This window comes from Odocoileus virginianus, chromosome 13 (assembly GCF_023699985.2).
Source record: "Odocoileus virginianus isolate 20LAN1187 ecotype Illinois chromosome 13, Ovbor_1.2, whole genome shotgun sequence".
Classification (NCBI taxonomy): domain Eukaryota; kingdom Metazoa; phylum Chordata; class Mammalia; order Artiodactyla; family Cervidae; genus Odocoileus; species Odocoileus virginianus.
Genome location: NC_069686.1, coordinates 28,739,146 through 28,760,136, shown reverse-complemented (window position 1 = coordinate 28,760,136; position 20,991 = coordinate 28,739,146). Strand labels below are relative to the sequence as shown.

Below are 20,991 nucleotides of genomic sequence, written 5' to 3'. Positions count from 1 at the left end.
GAGGTGACTGAGGGAGATGCCCCACCCCAGCCCCCCGCCTGCCACTGACACAGGCGCCTGTACAGTGTAAGGAGCTGGCAGGAGCTCTCCCGTGCAGGCTGCCTGCTGGGTGCCTGTGTGACCACTTTGGGGCACGTTTCCTGTTTCTCTTCATCCCAAGAGCCCTTTGTCTCTACATTGAAGAGCCCCCTTTCCCCTGTATCACAGAGCAGAGGATGGGGGACAGAGGAAGCCGGGGAAATCCAGATGAGAATAGAGATCCAGAGCTGTTATGAACTGGGTGTAGTTTATGATCGAGAACAATCCCCATTCATCATAAACCTTGTAAACTGGGCAGACTGGTGCCCCACTCATGGCTGTAGACCCTGCCCAGGCCCTGACAGAAGAGTGGTCTTCCTTAGAGGTGCTGCCCACAGTGGGCTGTGCTCTGCATATTTGATACCAAAGTATGGCCCGTGGTTCCCACCATACCTGGTAACCTCATCAGAAGCTGCATCTTAAAGAGCCCCCCATGGTATCCTTATGCCCAGTTAAGCTTGAAAGGTACTTTACACCAGTGCCTTGGGGCCCAGGAGTGATAGGGAGGAAGTCCGCTGCAGCAGGGAAGCATGCTAGCTTCTGGATGAGCCCATTTTTAAGCTAATACCTGAGAGTCTTGTTTTTAAGAGCCTCTTGTCTTAAACAGAAGCCAGCAAACTGTGCTTTGTGGCTAATTGTTATTATAGTATTAGCTTCTGGTTAATCTGGGGGGATTAACTTGATAGTACTTGTTTTACATGAAGGGGTGAAATTATTTTACTTTTTTAGGTAGTTTATGCTTGTGTGTGTGTGTGTGTGTGTGTGTGTGTGTGTGTTGGGGGGTGTCCACTTAGTCATGTCTGACTCTTTGCAATCCTTTGGACTGGAGCCCACTAGGCTCCTCTGTCCATGGGTTTCTCCAGGAAAGAATACTGGAGTGGGTTGCCATTCCTTTCTCCAGGGGATCGTCCCAACCCAGGGATTGTACCCGCGTCTTCTGTGTTTCCTGCATTGCAGGCAGACTTGGGAATGTTGAATGTGTCATTGTAAACAAGAAGCTGTGGGTAGAAAGGTGCTGGCCAGTCGTTTCCCCTGAGTAAGGCTCACGTGTTAGGGAAATGTGTTTTTCGGTTTTGATCTCTGTTGATGATGGATTTGGTCACTTCATTTAGAAGTTTTCCATTTCGGTGGCATAGAACTCAGTGTCACTGTGGCTTAATAGATGGCAGTTTAGTGTGTGATTACAGAGCAGTGATTACAATGGCTCCTAACTGGTGTGGCCTCTGGTCGTCCCGTCCTGTGGTCAGTCTGGTCAGCTGCCCATATCACAGACCCTGAAGGCCCCTTGTCACAGAACAAGCGTAATGGTAGCTCTTATCTCTCTGGAGGGTGTGTACCTCCTATTAACTCTGATTCCTCAAGGTTCCTTCTTCAACCTGTTACTGGTATTTTCTGTTAGAGTAGGATCTTTCCTTGAGTGTCTGATGATTTTAGTTTGTAAGTACAAGGTACTGAAAAGCTGACTAAACGGTAGAGAGGTGTGTGTGTGTGTGTGTCTGTCTGTCTGTCTGTCTGTCTGCCTGTGTGGGGAAGGCTTTGTGGTAGAGTGATGGGTCAGGGACCCACCATTTCTGTGGGAGCTTGGCTCCAACTGTGATGATGTATAGGTCTTTTCTCCTCCCAGGGAGGAATCTCTAGTCCAGGGATCCCTAACCTGTAGGATATAATGCCAGATGGTCTGAGGTGGAGCTGATGCAATAATAATAAAAAATAAGGTGCACAATAAATGTAATGGCACTTTAATCATCCCCAGACCATCTCTCCCAACCCCACCCCATCCCACCCCCAACCTTGGTCCATGGAAAAATGTTTGTCTTCCACGAAACCTGTCCCTGGTACCAAAAAAAGTTCCTCCTCTGTGTGCAAGCTTGCTGTGTCAGCCTTTTCATAGCAGACAGCTGGGGTCAAGGGTGTGGAGAGGTGCATCTGGGTGGGGCCCACCAATCCACACGGAGAATTTTTCTCAATCCCTGGTCTAGTGTAGCACTCAAGAGCTGAGCTCTTAACTCTCCATGGTCTTGGAATTCAGCCTTTCCAGGGAGGAATTCTGCATCCAGGATGAAGGAGGGAATGCTTCCTGGCTTGGGAAGGCATTCTGGAGGGGTCTTACTTTCCTTTCAGTAGATTTCCACTTCGGCATTCCACCCTGCCATGCCCCTGCCTTCAGAGGGGTCTGCTGCCTGTGAGGCTGAGCCCTCCCTCCCCCGGTCCTCACCTTTCCTGCTGTGCTCCGTCCATGCTCCTTGGCAGTCTGTTTCCACTTTCAGAAGTTTGGTTTCTCGCCTGTGGTTGTCTTCCTTCCCCACTGGTCTCTCTTAAATCCCTTTACCGCAGCTTTAATGGTGTTTTGAAAGGGAGTGAGGGCGAACGAGCGTTCATCTGCTGTGTTTAATGGAAAGTGCCCGAAGAGTCTCTAACGAGCGATTGAGGGGGGAAAGAAGAAAACCTCTGAGTTATAAATTTACCTGGTTTTATAGCATTTGAGGTTCAGCTGTTTGTGAAAAGCAATTTAAATAAAAGGATCATGTTGGAGAGCTGTGGTTTATATTCACTTCATAATATTTCAACTCCTAGTAAAAGAGGAGATCAGAAACGAGAGTATGAATAGAAGATTTGCTGGATGTATAGCCAAGACCCAGGGTTGGGTGGTAGAAGGCCCTGCTGCCCTGGCCTTTTCTATTGCCTATTTAATCTAGATTTCCTAGTTTTTATAGGTGCTGAGTGGTGATTTAAGTACATGGGCTTCAAACCTGCATGCACCTCAAAACTGAATTCCTTCTTTACCGTGTGTTGGCACTGAGCAGATTGTTTCACTGATTTGAGCCTCAGCTTCCTGACCTAAAAATGGGGGAAATAGTGTTTTTCCTCCAAAGTTATTAGGACTGGATGAATTAATGTATGTAAGTCCTTACCCTTGTGTGGCCATTGACTGCAGTTTTATTGTTTACTGCTTATTGTTACATGCCAGGGCTCCTTTCCTTTCCAGCCTCGCTGTTTACTGGGGCAGGCACTATGGCAACCGGGGAGCCAGAGACACCTGACCTCCGCTCTCAGGATATTCCCCTAAGAGCTGAAGCCTCCCTCATTGTTCTTTTAGCTCTGGGATGTACTGAAGTTTGAGCTGGAGAGGGACGGAGACTGTATTTAAACCTAGGTCTGCCCAGCTCTAAAGGCTCTGCTCTTTAAAAAAAAAAAAAAAAAAACTAATTGATTTACAGTGTTATGTTAGTTTCTTCTGGATAGCACAGTGAATCAGTTCAGAGGCTTTGAACCATTCAGAGGCTCTGCTCTTAACACCATCGCCTTAGTGTTGAATATCTCTTACAGTGAGGGATCGACCTCTGAATGGAACACAGTTACAGGCAAACAGATGGGCATAGATGCTTTCCAAAGGCTCTGGGTGATGTTGAGGTTCATATTCCAACCATTCCTAGCAGTCATTGTTCATCCATGTGAAGTAGTAAACGCTCTCTGCAGGAGAACATTTTGGAAGGGTGTGTGGGATAGGTGGATTGCTGGGAAGTAGGTCTCTGTAAGTTATTACTATTCCCTGAGGAGTTAAGGTGAACAGAAACTTACAGGTACTTCATGAGTAGAGCGTGTTTCTGTTTTGGGTAACTTGAATCATTGGACAATAATAATAAAAGGCTTTAGCTCCCTTGAGTTCCGTAAATGGAGAAGAGTGGATGAAGAGACAAAGGTGCTCTTGATCTCTTTTCCTATAAGGAGTGGTTTGGGAACCCAGAGTGTAGAAAATTTCTTGCATTTGTCCTGGGTCTGTTTCTGCCTGCCCTGTTCAGATTCTTCCTAGTTGCTATCTCCTTCACAGCAAATATCTTTGTTTCCCCTCTCCTCCTCAGTCTTTCTCTTCATGCATATTTATATATGGATAGATGTGTATTCTTAATAAAATCTGAATTGTATTTTGTGGTATAGCTGACATTTTCCACTTACATTCCTTCTGCCCATCCCCAGTAACTATTCCGTTTCAACCTTTAAAAACAGTCCTTTTCTGGGACTCCCCTGCCGGTCTAGTGGTTAATAATCTGCCTTCCAATGCAGGGGAATCCAAGTTCCATCCCTGGTCGGGAAACTGAGATCCCACATGCCCCAGGGCAGCTAAGCCTGCATACCACAAGGAAAGATCCCACAGGCCTCCACTGAGACCCAGTGCAGCCAAATAAATAAATTAATTAAAAAAAAACTCCCTTTCTAACAGGGTTAAATCAATTATGAAGATAGCCATATGGTTAAATACTACATTAGTCATTTTAGAATCATGATTTCTAAAGTCTGAAATTATATCCTATTTGTCAAGCTCTATAAGCTTCTTTGATTTTGTAGCCTGTTTTCGGTTGTGGTACTATAACTGGCTGGGAATTAGATTATTTTTATGGTAGTGTAGACACTTTTGCAGTAAACCTTTAGGTGGCAGCATGTCTCACCGTAAACCACATTCTGAATAGAATTTCTCAGATGCAGGAGACGTTTGACACAGGAGGATCTCAGAATCTGCCTGACTCCCCCTGTGTGCAGTGCCCAGGCTGAGGCCCTGGGAGGGCCGGGCTGTGTCTGAGGGCTGAACAGGACAGAGATCTGTAGACCCCTGTCTGCGACTCATCCTCCGCCTTCCCTTAGTGATGTGAAATGTTTCCTATCTCTGTAGCCTTATTAAAAGCACACTTTAAGTATAAGGCAACCAAGGAAAACAAGAGTCAGGTGGATGATTCTGGACCAAAGTGTAATGGGATGTTTGAAAGGACTGCACAGAATAGGCAGTGTTCTTTGTTTTTTTAAAGCAGCTTTATTTAGATATAATTCACATACCATACAGTCCACTCATTTGAAGTGTACACTGCAGCAGTTTTTAGTATATTCACAAGGTTTTGTACCATCACCACAACCTAATTTTAGATTATTTTTATCACCCCAGACTCACTAGCCATCACCCCACAAGCCTGCACATCCCCCAGGCCCTGGTAACCATTCACACTCTGTTTCTGTAAATTTGCCTATTCTGGACATTCCATTTGAATGGAATCATATATTATGTGGTCTTTAGGGACTGGCTTCTTTTACTGAGCAAAATATTTCCAGGCTTCGCCCATGTTTAGCATGAATCAGTACTTCCTTTTTATTGCCCAGTGATAAGTATATCACTGTCATCAGTTGATGGACATTCGGCTGTTAATGAGTAATGTTACTAAGAGCATTCATGTACAGATTTTTGTCTGAATGTATATTTACACGGAAGTGGATTTATTGGACCATATGTGTAACCTTCTTGGGAACTGCCAAGCTGTTTTCCAAAGTGACTGCATGTGTATATTACCACCAGCAATGTGTGAGGGTTTCATGTAGCCTAATTCAGAATTCCAGATTATCTGATGATAAGCTGGGGTTGAAGAGGTGGTGAGAGAGATGATTAACAGGCTCTCTTTGTCCCCGAATTGCATGCCGGACTGACTGCTCTGCCTTCCCTCTTCTATGTCAGCTGCCAAGAAAGCAGCCGTCTTTCCTGCCCGGCACAATTGCCATGTGTCACCAGGCTGATCAAATGCCTGCGTTCCATGGCTGCGCAGAGCATGTTGATGTTACAGCCTGGCGGTTTGTGATCCTTGCCTCCTGACTTTGGGGGAGATACCAGGCAACCTGATCATCTTGGTCCCAGTTAGAGACAAATTCCAAGTTAAAAACCTTTACAACGAGCCGCCCAGGTCCGAACATGTCAAAATCACTTCCGTGACATATACCAAAGACAGCTGTAGAGGCTGCATAGCAGAAGAGCTGCTTTTGTTTTTCTGAGTTTACATTCTGCGAGCTGAGCTTCCAGCCATCTCTTTGGCAGCCCAGTCTGGACGTTGCGGCGTCTGTGCTGAAATGACCGTGTGTGTGTTCACGGGAGGGGAAGGGGCTGGCTCTTTAGGCATCTCTGGGTTCTGGTGAGGACACACACTACATTCTGAAGCTTTGTTTGCAGCTGGAAAAAATTAGACACACTCAGATCTTTCCCTGCTACAGGTCCTGTCAGGAAGCCCAAGTATGTGGAAAGCCCCAGAGTGCCTGGAGATGCAGTCATAATCCCGTTCCGAGACGTGCCCAACCCAGCAGAGCCCAGTGAGAATGGTAAGGATTTGTTTGCAATGATTTTCCCCATAAAGGTTTTACACTGTGACACTCCACTTTTGAGGGGAACTTGAGTGCCTCTTGTAGGAATCCTTCGCTAAACTAATATATCTGGGAAGTGGTTTTCCTTGGGCATTTAGAGAGATCTGTTTAGCTAATGTGAATTCTTTAGATTGTATACAGTGTAGGAATAGTGGTGCATATGCATTGTTTAAGGATTGAGACTTATTTCCTGTCAATTTTGACCTCCCCAGTATGGGGGGATGTAAAAAGTCAGCCAGCAGACTGCTTCCAAGATTTTTTTTTTTTAGTTCTCCATCGTTTTAGAATATTTTAACAACAGGCTTTGGCTGAAAAGCTGAAACTGTAGCTGGACAAAGCTTATAATACCTAGCTTTAGTACAAGCACTTGGTAGCTTTTGAAAGCTGCTTATTTTTTTTAACATCAAAAGTTTTTCTTTAGAGAATGTTGAGGTAGAGACCAAAAAATCCTCCAAATTGATTGATACCTTTTCATGAGGACACTTTATATTTTGCCTTTTTCCTTCTATCTGAAAATAACATGTAACAGACAAAAGCTCTAGCATTTTATAGATATTATTAATAGCACTTAATTTTTTAAAATTGATTCAAGAATGGACCTGTTTGTTCCTTTCTGTCAGTGGGGATGTTTCCCCAACTCACAACTCTAAGGACTTTGTGTGTTTTGAATTTATATCCTATTTTGCTGCAGAAACACATGGTTAGGAGTTCTGAGAAATATGGAGACGCCTGTTGTACCTCCAGTGTGGACACAAGTTTCAGTAGTAATGATGAAAGAGAAAAATCACCTGTATTTCCACCTTAGAAGAAATGGCATCCTTGTCTCTCTAATTGTGGGTGGAAAAGAGTACAGCTCTCCTTCTATTTTCTGCCACTGTGTGTGCATTTCATATGTTGGCTGAGGCATAGTGGGGAGTGGGTATGAAGTGTAAAATGTGATAGGAACAGGGAGTTTGTGGGGGGATGGTGACAGTAAAGTTAAAAATAAGCTGAGTGAGGGGTTGGCAGAAAATGAAAGTCAGAAAGAGGTGTTCAGGGCAGGTGGGGGCCGAGGTGGGACCAGCAGCCCCACCGTTTTTCCTTCTGTCTAGGCATGCAGTCATTTGGTTTATGTGAGAGATTCACGCCAGGATTTGTGCTGGGGAGGGGCAGGGCGCCAGGTGTGTGGTCTTGCAGAGGGGAGGATCCGTGGTGCTGTCTGGTTAGAACAGCCAGAGAACCTGCAAACATGAGGACCCTCCTGGTTGTGAATTCACGTGTGCCGGGTGTCTGTGGGCTGATCTGTTCTCTCATTTCCATTCTGGGTGTCAAAAAGAAAATGAAAACCTGTTCCTCTGAAGAGAATATCAAGAATCTGAATTTACTGAGCTGTCTGCCCATTTCAAACTAAGCCTGCCAACCCTTGCCCTTGTCCCCATTTGCCTGTGGAGTCCTGGTTGGTTACGCCCCTGGCATTTGACTGGTGTAGACTCCATGATATGACCCCCTGTTCCATGGGCGGGAGTCCTGTTGAGGTCCTGTCTAGTGTTTAGGACTCCCCCTGGGGTAAGAATGAGGACAAATTTAGGATTTTTGTTGGGCAAAGAAATAAGGTTATAAATAATTCCCAATGTCAACTCTTCTCCCCTTGTTCAAGGCAGAATTGACTTTCTTAGGGGAGAAGGTGTTCTTATGCTTGGCTGCCAGCTGAGCTAAATTCAAGCACAGTGATTGATGTTGCTGGTGTAGCCAGCAGTCTGCAGACACGCTTACTCCTGAGACCCTTGCTTTTGGATTTAGGCTCATCCTTCTCAATGGGGACTGACATTGTGACATACCTGGGCTGTGAATACACACCAGGGATTTCCAGAAGTTTGCCTAGAATTAAGAGGCAGGGTACATTTCGCCTCTTTTAGGTGTCTGGGAAAGGGATGTAGTTCATGCTTGTGGGCATGTGGTCTTTCATGGGTTGCTATGATGCTGGTGGGAGCCCCATCAGACTTATCTGTTGGTTGATAAAGAGGCTGTTGCCTAACAAAATTTAGCTTGATAATTAGTAAAGGATGGCATGTTTTGTAATTCCCCATAGACTCCTTTACATTTCTGTGGGGTTAATGAAGTTTGCCATATTAAAGTATAAATTTTATGTCCAGGTCAGTGAATCTAAAGGCAAAGCTGGAGCAAACTGAAACTAATTGAGTCTGAGTATTCATCCAAACATGTACAGATGCATGATGAGCTAAATCCTAATTTCTAGGCTTTCATAGCAGTAGTATCGCTTAAGTTTTAATTTAAAACTTGGGCTTATACTTTACATACTTTCTTTGGGCATTTAAAAAAAAAAGTCTCTAAGATACTCTTTTGGATGCTGTCAATAATATCATTTTGGTATTCACCAGACTGACGAACTATTGAAAACAGCCCCTTGTGAAATGCTTTTGAAATTTTTCATGGATTTGTGAAATATCAGGTTATTCCTAGATGTTTGAAATACCCTTCCCAGACTAAACTGCCTTGCTTTATGGTTGTGTGGCTCCATAAATCCTTAACTCTTAGCTTTCTGAAATTTTTAAAGTAAAACAAAACCAGTGAGTACTTGGAATTTATTCATTAATTTATAAACAGTTGTATTTGTAATCTGCATATTTTAGCCATCTGGGAAGTGGGATATATGATATGGCAGATGAACATTTTTGTTACAAGCAAAGAACCTGTTTATTAAAGTTTACACTAACCTGCAAACCTTTTCATGGAAAGGTTCTACTTTATTCAGTATTTTTAAATGTATTGGAAAAACAGCATTTTTTCTTAGTCCTCAAACAAAATACAATCCCCTTTTTCCTGTCAAATGATCCTAGTAAGCTCACATGTAGAATAAGTTCTTCACAAATAAGCTTCCTATTACTAGGCCAACATATTGTTTATGGGGAAAATGCCACCCATGGAACAATACCTCTGCCTTAAGGGAAAATAAAAAAAAAAAAACAGATAAATTAGGGAGGATTATTTAACTGTAATAGGATTCACAGCTACTTTTTTCTTGAATTTGGGGCAGCCATAATCTGTTCAGGTTTGCTTCGATCTATCCTTGCTACTTGAGCAAGCTTTGATGGGAAAGGGTGAGAAAGTTTTAGTCTTATGAGTCATTGTTTGATGAAGATCAATCCAAAATATGATGAAACTTTTTTTCTAGCTATCTGGTTAGCAAGTAGAACTAACATATGAAACAGAAGAATAATTAAATGCAGAACTATATTACTGGGAGGAGTGAATCTTTTTTTAGATATGTTTCAGTAAATATTGATACCTCATGTTTTTGATGACTATTTTAGACATTCAGAAAGATGTAGAGAGTGAAAAAGGTATAAAGAATATGATACCTGTCTACCCACTACTCAGTTTAAGAAAGAAAACATGACTTTTTCTCCTCTTCATCACATTGCTCTTGCTTTCCCAAGAGGTAACTTTGCTCCTGCTAATTTAATTTCCATTTTCTTAGAATGGTGTTGCACCACTTGACCAATGGTTGATTAAGGTTTTAGCTCGATAGAAGTATAGAAGGGGAAACATCCCTGGTATGTGTACAGCGGAACAGAGACTAGAGTAGAATAGCCATTCGTTCTGCATTTCCTTGAATAAAACATTCTTGTGCTGTGAAAAGAACTGTGTTGGATGCTATTTGAGATAGCTTTTCAAGCATAGATCCTTTTCTCTTGGAGCCTTAGAGTCTGGGCAGGGATTAAAGACTTACATATACAGAGTAACTATAGTATGGGGCGGGGGAATAGTGTTGACTAAGCTGTGTGACAAATCCAGTGCAGATGGAGATGCTGTGCCAGGAAAGACTTGCTTGGAGTCCTGTGCATTAAGATTCACCTGTCAGCAAAGTTTAGGATGGAGTAGGGGCAGGAAGGGGACTGCAGTCATGGAGAATGGTTAGAGAATGATTTCAGTAGTTACGTGAGAGACTAAGATCTCAAATTATCCATACAACATGGATCAGGAAAGAAGTGAGGCGTAGGGAGATTCCCGAGAGATTGCAAGGACATGGAAGCTGTAAGAGACAAAGATGATGACTTCAGAGTTTTGAGACTACATTAAATGGACACTGGAAGAGAGGTACGTGTCCATTTCAGTTTGAGATCAGTTCCAGGCGTGTTGAGTTTGAGGTTTGGAAACATCCAGGCAAAGATGTCCTCTGAATAGCTGGAAAAATCAAACTGGGGCTTAAGAATTCAGGAGGAAACCTGGGTAGCCTTTTGCCTAGAGTGGATGTGATGAGACAGGGTATATTACTCCAGGGAAATCAGTCCTGAATATTCACTGGAAGGACTGAGGCTGAAGCTGAAACTCCAATACTTTGGCTACCTGATGTGAAGAACTCACTCATTAGAAAAGACCCTGATGCTGGGAAAGATTGAAGGTGAGAGGAGACAGGGATGATGACAGAGGATGAGATGGTTGGATGGCATCACCGACTTGATGGATATAAGTTTGAGTAAGCTTCAAGAGTTAGTGATGGACAGGGAAACCTGGAGTGCTGCAGTCCATGGGGTCACAAAGAGTCGGACACACAACTGAGTGACTGAACTGAACACTAGGAAAAAGGTCATTGAAAGAAGAGACCTAAAAACCTTTGAATTTTATTCTTGAGCTGTGAATAATGCAGAAGAAGCACAGCTAAAGGGTAGAAAAACCAACAAGACCACACAGTATCTGTGGGTTTCCCTTCTGTCTGATGTGAAAGTTGTCACTTCCTTCCTTGGAGGACAGAATATGTGCCAAGGTCAAAAATATACAGGAGGCTTCCAGTTCAGGGTGGTGGAGTAGAAGGCCAGGCATTCATCTCCTCCTGGGAGAGTACCAAAGTTATAACTAGATGTTGAACAGCCACTGACAGGAGGACACTGGAACCCACCAGAAAAAGATACCCCACGTCCAAAGACAAAGCAGAAGCTTCAGCAAGATGGTAGGAAGGACGTAATCACGATACAAGCATCTTAGCCTCCTCCATCAGAGGGCAGACAGAAGCAGCAAGAAGCACAGTCTCACAGCAGCTAAAACAAAAACCGTATCACAGAAAGTTAGTCATGATGAAAAAGAAGAAAGTTATGTCCCAGATGAAGAGACAAGATAAAATCCCAGAGAAACAACTAAATGAAGATAGGCAACTCTCTAGAAAAAGCATTCAGGATAATAATAGTGAAGATGATCCAGGATCTTGGGAAAAGAATGGAGGCAAAGATTGAGAAGATGCAAGAAATGTTTACCAAAGACCTAGAAGAACTAAGGAACAAACAAATAGAGATGGATAATAAACTAGAAGGCATCAATAGAAGAATAACTGAGGCAGAAGAACAGATAAATGACCTGGAGGACAGAATGGTGAAAATCACTGCCACAGAACAGAATATAGAAAAAAGAATGAAAAGAAATGAAGACAGCTTAAGAGACCTCTGGGACAACATTAAATGCACCAACATTCACATTATAGGGGTCCCAGAAGAAGAGAGAGAGAAAAGACCTGAGGAAATATTTGAAAATAGCTGAAAAATTTTTGAACATGGAAAAGGAAATATTCAACTGAGTCCAGGAAGCACAGAGAGTCCCAGGAAGGATAAACCCAAGGAGGAACACACTGAGACACACAGTAATCAAACTGACAAGAATTAAAGACAGATAGAATATTGAAACAAGGGAAAATGACAAATAACATACAAGAGAACCCCCTTAAGGCTATCATCTGACTTCTCAACAGAAACTCTAAGAGCCAGAGGGAGTGGCATGATATATGTAAAGTGATGAAAGGAAAGAACCTACAACCAAGCATACTCTACCCAGCAAGACTCTCCTTCAGATTTGATGGAGAAATCAAAAACTTTCCAGACTAGCAAAAGTTAAGAGAATTCAGCACCACCAAATCAGCTTTACAACAAATGCTGAAGGACCTTCTCTAGGTGGAAAGCACAAGAGAAGGAAAAGACCTACAGAAAGTAAGCCCAAAATAATTAAGAAAATGGTAATAGGATCATACATATTGATACTTACTTTAAATATAAATGGATTAAATGCACCAACCAAAAGACATAGACTGAGTCGGTGGTGGGTGGATGAAAACATGTGCATATATGTGCTTCCACTTACATCACTTTGCTTGACACCCCCCAAATGGTATGTAATTATTTTATATTGTTAAGTTAGTCATATTCCCATTATGCTTGCAATTGTAATTATCTTTTATTTTTTATTTTTATTTTTTGTCTGGCTATTGATTGTGAAAACATTTTTTACTTTTATGATGATGTAACTGTTACTCACTTAATGCCATTGTATCATGATTGGTCAACAGAAAAACAACAGACCTCTATCTCATCAAAGCTAGGATCTAATAGAAAAAACCGTAATCACTTTTAAAAATCCAGATGTGTGTCACAATTATCTTGAAATTTTTTGAAAAATACAAATGCTCAGGTATTACTTTTTTTCTTCAGAGCTCCAGATATGTTTCTAGTGAGCAGTCATATTTAAAAACATCTGGACTATATGATGATCTTTTACTTTTATGTAGTTTGTTTCACTTTTTCATTTCATATTCAGTGCTTCCATTTCATTTAGTTTATGTTCTCAATTTCTCCATCTCTTTTTTTTTAATGTTCTTTCTCAAGCCTTTATCAAGTGTAGTAGAAAAACTTTGTATATGTATATTTATAAATATGTATAATATATATACCTTAGAAAACTTATGAATTTTTGCCTAAACTAAAAAATTATGACATTTTGATTCCACTTGTTTGACTTAGTATGAGTAGAACGCTAGATTTCTAATTAAAAAATAGATATGCAACAAGCAGCAAAGGTTCACTGTATAGCATAGGGAATTATAGTCAATATCTTGTAATAACCTATAATGGAAAATAATTTCAAAAATAATGTATGTGTATTTGTATAACTGAATCACCTTGTTGCACACCTGAAACATTGTAAGTCAACTATACTTCAATTAAAAAATATATATATATACATATACACATACACACATAGGGAAGTCAAAAAAGGAGATGGACCATTTAAAAAAGTTACTGTGCCTAATATGGCCATCTCAGGAGCCTTGGGCAAGTGAATGAGTGTAAGCTGTGGGTAGGTGATAAAGAAATAGAATTGGTGAGGATAAACCACATCTCTTTTACCCCTAAGGAGTTGAGCAAGTAATGGAAGATGAGAGATCAGTTAGTAGGATGAGGGTATGTGCAATTATGATTTTATTTGTTATCTTAAAGAAAGAGAATATAGTACAATTGAACATTTAAGGACTCTGCAAGTGTGGTACATGGACTTCTAGGCATCCCCAAGATCCTTGCAGGGGTCTGTGAAGTCACAGGTCTTTTCATAATAATACTTGATATTTCCATTTCTTTTACATTGAAATTTGTGATGGTGCAAGAGCAATTGCTGGTAAAACTTCCAATGCCTTAGCACATGTCAGAGTAGGGGCATCTGCTATTATGCTAGGGCTGCATATGGGTTGTTCTTCTTTTTTTAACCACCACCCACTTGCATCAGAAATAATAGTTCACTGAAAAATGTCCTTGATGAAGCCCTCAAAATAATGAATTTTAAGTCCTGACCTTTTGAATATCTGGTGAGATGAAATTGGAAGTCTGCAGAAAGTGTGTCTACTGTGTGCTGAAGTATGATGGCTATCTGAAGGAAAAGCCCATGTGTGATTGAATTGCAAGCTGAACTAGCCATTCAAAAAAAAAGGGGGGGGGGACATCATTTTTACTTGAAAGTACTCCTGACAAATCATAGTTACTCCAAATTGGGTATTTTGCATATATTTTCTCGAATTGGAACAAAATGAGCATGTTACTTCTGTGAAAAATAAACCACCTGACAGGGTTTAGTTGTGAATGATAAAAATTGGCCTTTTGAGTGAAAATTAGGTTTGGGGGAATTTGCACCTGTCACAGTAAGCATGATGGCTTCTCAGGATTTTCCTATTGAGATCTATGGTGATGTTAATGAATGTGATATTTTGGTCTTGTACAATAAAATGTGTCAACACTTGCAAGAGCTGCAAAACCAGTCTTTTCCAAATGACCCAATACATGGTGTTACAAAATCTTCCATGGGTAAAATCCATTTGAAGCATAAAACAAACCATTGAACTTTCTTGTAACAGAGTACAGAAAGTTCATTGATTCAGATTCAGAGTCAACACTGGAACTAACCTTTAAGAAATTGCTACTTGTCAAGTTTTGGGGCGGTATCAAAGAAGAATATCTGTAATTAACTGGAGAGGTTCCTCCCTTTCCCAAAGACAAAGCCCTCTGAAGCCACAGTTCTTCACATGCTTCAACCCAAAGAACCTATCGCAACAGAGTGAATGCAGAAACAGACATTAGAATCCAACCGTCTTCTCCTAAATCAGATGTTAAAAAGAATTTGCAAAAAGTTAAACAATGCCATTCTTAAGTAACTTTTTAAATTGAAAATATGGTTGTTATTCTAAAAGTGTTATATTGTTAATGTAATTTTTAACTTAAAGTTGATTAACATAGATTTTTTAATTCCTAGTTTTAATTTCTAACCTGATGAATATCAATAGACACAATCCACATAAGCCTAAGCTCTTTGGAGTCCTTAATTTTTAAAGGTGAGCTCTGACACCAGAAATTTGAGAACCACCAGCTTAGAGAAGGAGAAAATAAAAATAGATGAGAAAATTGATTCAGAGTCTAATTGTTATCTAGACTGAAGAGGATGAGGACCAGAGAGAAAAAGACTAATTCAGGAAACATTTTGAAAGAAGAAATGGTAAGATTTGGTGACAGTTTCAGTATGGGATGCATGAAATGAAAAACTTAAAGATAACTTATATGATAATGTCTCTTCAGGAAAATTAGAGATACCAAGGGAACATTTCATGCAAAAGATGGACACAATAAAGGACAGAAACAGTATGGATCTAGAAGCAGAAGAAGAGGTGGTGAAATATACAGAAGAACTGTACAAAAAAGATATTAATGATCTGAATATTAACAGAAGCAGAAGTTATTAAGAAAAGGTGGCCAAAATATACAGAAGAACTGCACAAAAAAAGATCTGAATGATCCGGATAACCACAATGGTGTGATCATTCACCTAGAGCCAGACATCCTGGAGTGCAAAGTCAAGTGGGCCTTATGATGCACCACTGTGAACAAAGTTAGTGGAAGTGATGGAATTCCAGCTGATCTATTTCAAGTCCTAAAAGATGATGCTGTTCAAGTGCTGTACTCAATATGCCAGCAGATTTGGAAAACTCAACAGTTGACCACAGGACTGGAAAAGGTCAGTTTTCATTCCAGTCCCAAAGAAGGGCAATGCCAAAGAGTGTTAGTCTCACAGTTGCACTCACTTCACATGCTAGCAAGGTCATGCTCAAAAAAAAGCTGGGCTTCAACAGTTTGTGAGCTGAGAACTTCCAGATGTTCAAGCTGGATTTAGAAAAGGCAAGGGAACCAGAGATCAAGTCCCCAGCATCTGTTGGATCATAGAAAAAGCAAGAGAATTCCAGAAAAACATCTACTGCTGCTTCATTGACTATGCTAAAGCCTTTGACTATGTGGATCACAACAAACTGTGGAAAATTCTTCAAGAGATGGGAATACCAGACCACCTTACCTGCCCCTTGAGAAATCTGTATGCAGGTCAAGAAGCAACAGTTAGGATCAGACCTGGAACAATGGACTGGTTCCAAATTGGGAAAGTTGTACGTCAAGGCTGTATATTGTCACCCTGCTTATTTAACTTATATGCAGAGTACATCATGTGAAATGCTGGGCCGGATGAAGCACACGCTGGATTCAAGATTGCTGGAAGAAATATCAATAACCTTAGATATGCAGATGATACCATTCTTGGGGCAGAAAGTGAAGAGGAAGTAAAGGGACCCTTGAAGAAGGTAAAAGAGGAGAGTGAAAGAATGCACACTGATTCAAAATTCAACATTCAAAAAATTAAGCTCTTGGCATCTGGTTCCATCACTTCATGGCAAATAGATGGGGAAACAATGGAAACAGTGACAGACTTTATTTTCTTGGGCTCCAAAATCACTGTGGATGGTGACTGCAGCCGTAAAATTAAAAGACACTTGTTCCTTTGAAGAAAAGCTATGACAAATCTAGACAGTATATTAAAAAGCAAAGACATTACTTTGCCAACAAAGGTCCATATAGTCAAAGCTATGGTTTTTCCAGTAGTCATGTATGGATGTGAGAGTTGGACCATAAAGAAGGCTGAGTACTGAAGAATTAATGCTTTTGAACAGTGGTGCTTGAGAAGACTCTGAGAGTCCCTGGACTGCAAAGAGATCAAACCAGTCCATCCTAAAAGAAACCAGTCCTGAATATTCACTGGAAGGCCTGATGCTGAAGCTGAATCTCCAGTATTGTGGCCACCTGATGGAAAAGATCCTGATGCTGGGAAAGATTGAGGGCAGGAGAAGAAGGGGACGACAGAGGATGAAATGGTTGGATGGCATCACTAACTCGATGGACATGAGTTTGAGCAAGCACCAGGAGGTGGTGAAGGACAGGGAATCCTGGCATGCTGCAGTCCATGAGGTCGAAAAGAGTCAGACACGACTGAGCAACTGAACAACAACATGATAACTATGTTTTCATATTGCAGACTAGAAACCCATTATTGACAGAACCAGATCAGGTGCCTAGATAGATGCTCCACTATAAATAATATTTTTGGAAATTCAAGGAGCAGGGAATGGTGATGGCTTAGGGGAGGGAGCAACCAGAAAGAAACTGGAAAAGCTTTGTGGAGAAGGCAAGGACAGCAACAAGTTGAGCACAAAGCAGGTCCTGGACAGGTAGAGGCAGAGAGGGAGGGATTTAACACCAGTCAAGGCTGTGTGGCACTTAACAGACTTGATCAGAAGTACTGTCTTGGAAGCTGATGTTAAGTCAGGGGTTCAAAGCTACATGCTAGTGAATGGCGAGACATCATCAACAACACTCAGTGCTCTGTTGAGTTTGAGGAGGAGGAGAGGGGAGAAATGGCTTGATCATTGGTAATCCTGAAGAACCTCTGCAGTTCTAGTAGAGTCTGGCTTTAAGAAGAGGGAACTATTAGATAGGAAATGAGCAGTAGATGTGGGCCAAGTTGGAACAGTTTGATACTCAGCCGAAGGAGGGAATTTGTTGTTTTGAAGGGATAGTGAATTCAGAAACAGTTAAATTAAGGCAGGAAAATTCTAAATAGAAAAGTATTTTTATGTAAGAGAAACATATGCATATTAAATATAATAGGGAGCCACGGGTTTCCCTGGTGGTTCCTATGGTAAAGTCTCTGCCTGCAATGCGGGAGACCTGGGTTCGATCCCTGGGTTGGGAAGATCCCCTGGAGGAGGGCATGGCAACCCACTCCAGTATTCTTGCCTGGAGAATCCCATGGACAGAGGAGCCTGACAGGCTGCAGTCCACGGGGTTACAAAGAGTCGGACACGACTGAGCAGTCGACAAAGCTCAGCACATGAAAACAGAGAGTGAAGTAATAATAGTGAGAAAATGGGCTCTTGGTGTTAAATTTGGTAGAAATAATGATCACCTTTGATACAGTGTCTTGTTTCAAAGATACTTGGTTTATTAGGTGCTTCTCATATTTGTTTTGAACTTCACAATCAAAAAGAAGTGGATGATGGCCACTTCCATGATGAGGAAATTGAGGTTTGGACAGGCTCATCCAGTAAGGAGTCCAGAATAGCTTTAGTGTGGAGTCCTTTCTTCTGAGCCTGTTGTGGGGAGGATGAGGGGATGGTTATAAGGGGCACACACAGGTTTGAAGTTAGGATGGCGGTAACTGGGGAGACAGTCGCTTCGTGACTGTACTTGGATGTTGGTGCCCTAACTGTGATCCAATAAATGTGAATAGTTAGAAGGATCCAGGGAGTGACTGAAGAAATCGCCTTTGCTTTTCTCCACATGATTATTCCACAATGGTTCAAAAGCAAGGATTGCCTGAGAACATTATCGGGAGGACACTCACTCTCAGCTTACCTATGGGATCATAGGGAGCGTGAGGCTGATTGCTCTCTCAGCTTCAGATACAGCCATCACAAATGCGTTGGGTATTTATTGGGTTGACCAAAAAGTTTGTTTGGATTTTCCATAAGATGCTACAGAAAAACCTGAACAAATTTTTTGGCCAACCCAATAAATGTATGAGATAGCAGAGCATTGCCAAGAGATGAGGTCTTTCTCTCCAATCCTCAGCCCATTTGTATTGGGTACTGGGTAAAGTAACCCATAATTGAGTGATTTAGTATTAACCACATGAATGGAAATAGGCTATCTAGAGTATCCCATTTGGATTTTGGTGTGGAAGTCATTTTGGAATCATTAGCTCAAAGAAAATTCTTTCTGATTGTTCAGATTTCAGTATTTGGTGCCTGACTATGAAAGGAGAAATACATTTCCACTTCATAGTCATGTATATCAGCGTGTGTTCCCAGGCAGCTCATCTTCCCCAAAATGGCAGTGTCATACTTCACCCAGGAGTCCTGCCAGAATGAAAAGTTCAGCAAGAGAGGGCCCTGTGCATTAGGGAAGGAAAAATAAAGACAGCTTGATGTGGATTAAGGAATTCAGACTGAAGGGGACATCTGAGGAGAAGGTCGCTAGGATGACATTTTAGTAGAAAGAGTAAGATGAAAAGACATTTGGAAAGCTTTTGGAAGAAAGAAAATTGCAGTGACTTAATGGATGCCAAAACTACAGTACAAAACATTTGTTCATTCATCCCAAACCCGGGTAGAGTTTTGAAGCTTTGGTAACAACAAAGTTGAGGTTGAACAGCTAAGAGAACAAGTTAATGATGAATTTGGATGTCCTTTGTGTATCTGGGCAACTGTGATGGCCACTGCTCCCCAACTTGCCTGAAGGGGGGATAGTTTGGATGACTAGTTGTCTTTGAATTTGTGTGTGCACGTGCGCACACACACAAACTTAAACTGAAAACCTTGACAGTCTGGTGTGAATCTGCTATCCTAACCCACCCTGCTGCAGGACCTACATAGGATGCTGGTCTCAAAGTTGACAGTTGTGGTCCTGTTTGTCAACAGAGTGAATTCTGTGACAGCAGCTGCCAACTGGGAGTCATTTCTGGCTCTTTCCTCAGAGTGTTTCAAGTTGAACCAGAAGGTGGATATTCTGGGGCAAGTCACAATTGGGTCACAGTGTAGAGATTGTTTCGAAAAGAAAGGGGGGTGTGGAGGAGGGAAATGGCTGAGTTCTGGCCCCTCACCCACTTCTTCCCCTTTCTAGCTGCATCCTGTTCTCCCTCCAGTCCAGCTGCCGCCTAAGATAAAGTGGCTGCCCTGCTAGAGCCTAAGGGTGAGGAGGGCGGCAGGGATCCTGTTGTGAAGTGGTCCAGCCCTTGGGTGTGCCTGGACTAGGCTGATTTGGTTGGGTTCCTGCTTTCCTTTCACCAGTGCCCATGTAACTTAAGAGTGAGAATGTGGTTGGAGATCTGTGGTGGGAAGGAACCTTCTGTAGGGTGGCTTTGAGGGTGTGGTTGGCCCGCCCTGGGGTGGCTCCCTTACCCCTGTCATTGGCTTGGGGCCACTGCTCTTTCATGTTAAGAGTTTATCTCAAATGATCCAGAAACATCAGGGCTCTTTCAACCCACAACAATCAAGTCTTGGTTAATTTTACCCCTGCAGTATGCTAGAGCAACTGAAAAACATCCAGGCTGGGAAACAGCTGTTCTCACCCTAAACATTGGGAGCTTTTGAGAGCAGGCAAGGGCAGGGGTACTTTTCCTTCTTTGAGGATACAGCTGATTTAACTCCCCTTGTAGCTGCCATCTTGCAAGCATGACTTAGCAAAACTGATATTGTGGGTGAGGATAATAAAGATGGTCTTTCTCAGCTCTGCTTATATTATCTTTTGAATTTTCTTACCAAAGGCAGAGTTAGCATTGAACTTTGGTGATGGTACTGTATGTCAAAGGTAATATCTCAGATTTGGTTTTTCCTCATTTTATGTTTCTCTAACCTATTTTGCCCATTATCTGCAGATTTTCACATCCAGGGAACATTGGTTCATGAATGTATGGATCTGGGTACCTAGACAATTAACAAAAAACAACAAAACATGAAGATGAATGATTGTTTCAGCTTGCTTGTTGTTCTTAAGTTCTAACTGTGTAAGGACAGTTCCTTTATACATTATTTCATTCCCTGATGGAAGCTTGAGCTGGCTTAAAACTGTAAGAGAGGTGTTAGAATGAAGTGAACATTTTGTTGACCATAATTAAGTTCCCTTAGAGTCTGGATACAAGATTAACCTACAGCTCAACACTTAAATCCAACAATAAAATTCTCTTGAGTGCAGAAAGCACGATGAGCAACCTTAAGGAGACCAGAGGAAGGCATGGCTTCCAAACATGCCCTGTGACTGTCACGTGGAACATGTTTCCAGCATTACTACGGAGTGTGCTGAAAGCACATCCAGTTTTTCTGTCTCCTCATGGACAGCAGGGTGTACTACTGGGCTCTGTCTCTTGGGACACAGTTTACTGGGACTTAAGATCTTTGTTTCAGCATGGATCCCTGATGCCTGACCCTTGGGTTTGAATCCTGGTTTTGACTTTCACTCCCATGGATTGTGCTCAGGAAGTTTCCACTGACGTGGTTGTGCCCTTGCCTTGTTTAATGAGAGCTTGCATTTCAGTTTTCCCCCAGCATCCAAATGACTCTGCCAGCATGCC

At 41.8% G+C, this 20,991-nt stretch overlaps 1 protein-coding gene across 7 annotated transcripts in view; it reads left to right on the top strand.

The window, feature by feature from the left end:
- Positions 1-20,991, top strand: part of TANC1 (tetratricopeptide repeat, ankyrin repeat and coiled-coil containing 1) — a 237,793-nt gene that overhangs the window by 140,132 nt on the left and 76,670 nt on the right. For 6 of the 7 annotated variants that reach the window (XM_020880382.2, XM_020880380.2, XM_070476148.1 and 3 more), the window contains exon 5: positions 6,100-6,204. The exons of the other annotated variant lie outside the window; for it this stretch is intronic. In XM_020880382.2, coding sequence (XP_020736041.2) covers positions 6,100-6,204 — 105 coding nt within the window. The remainder of the gene's footprint in view (positions 1-6,099; positions 6,205-20,991) is intronic. 7 annotated transcript variants of the gene reach the window in all.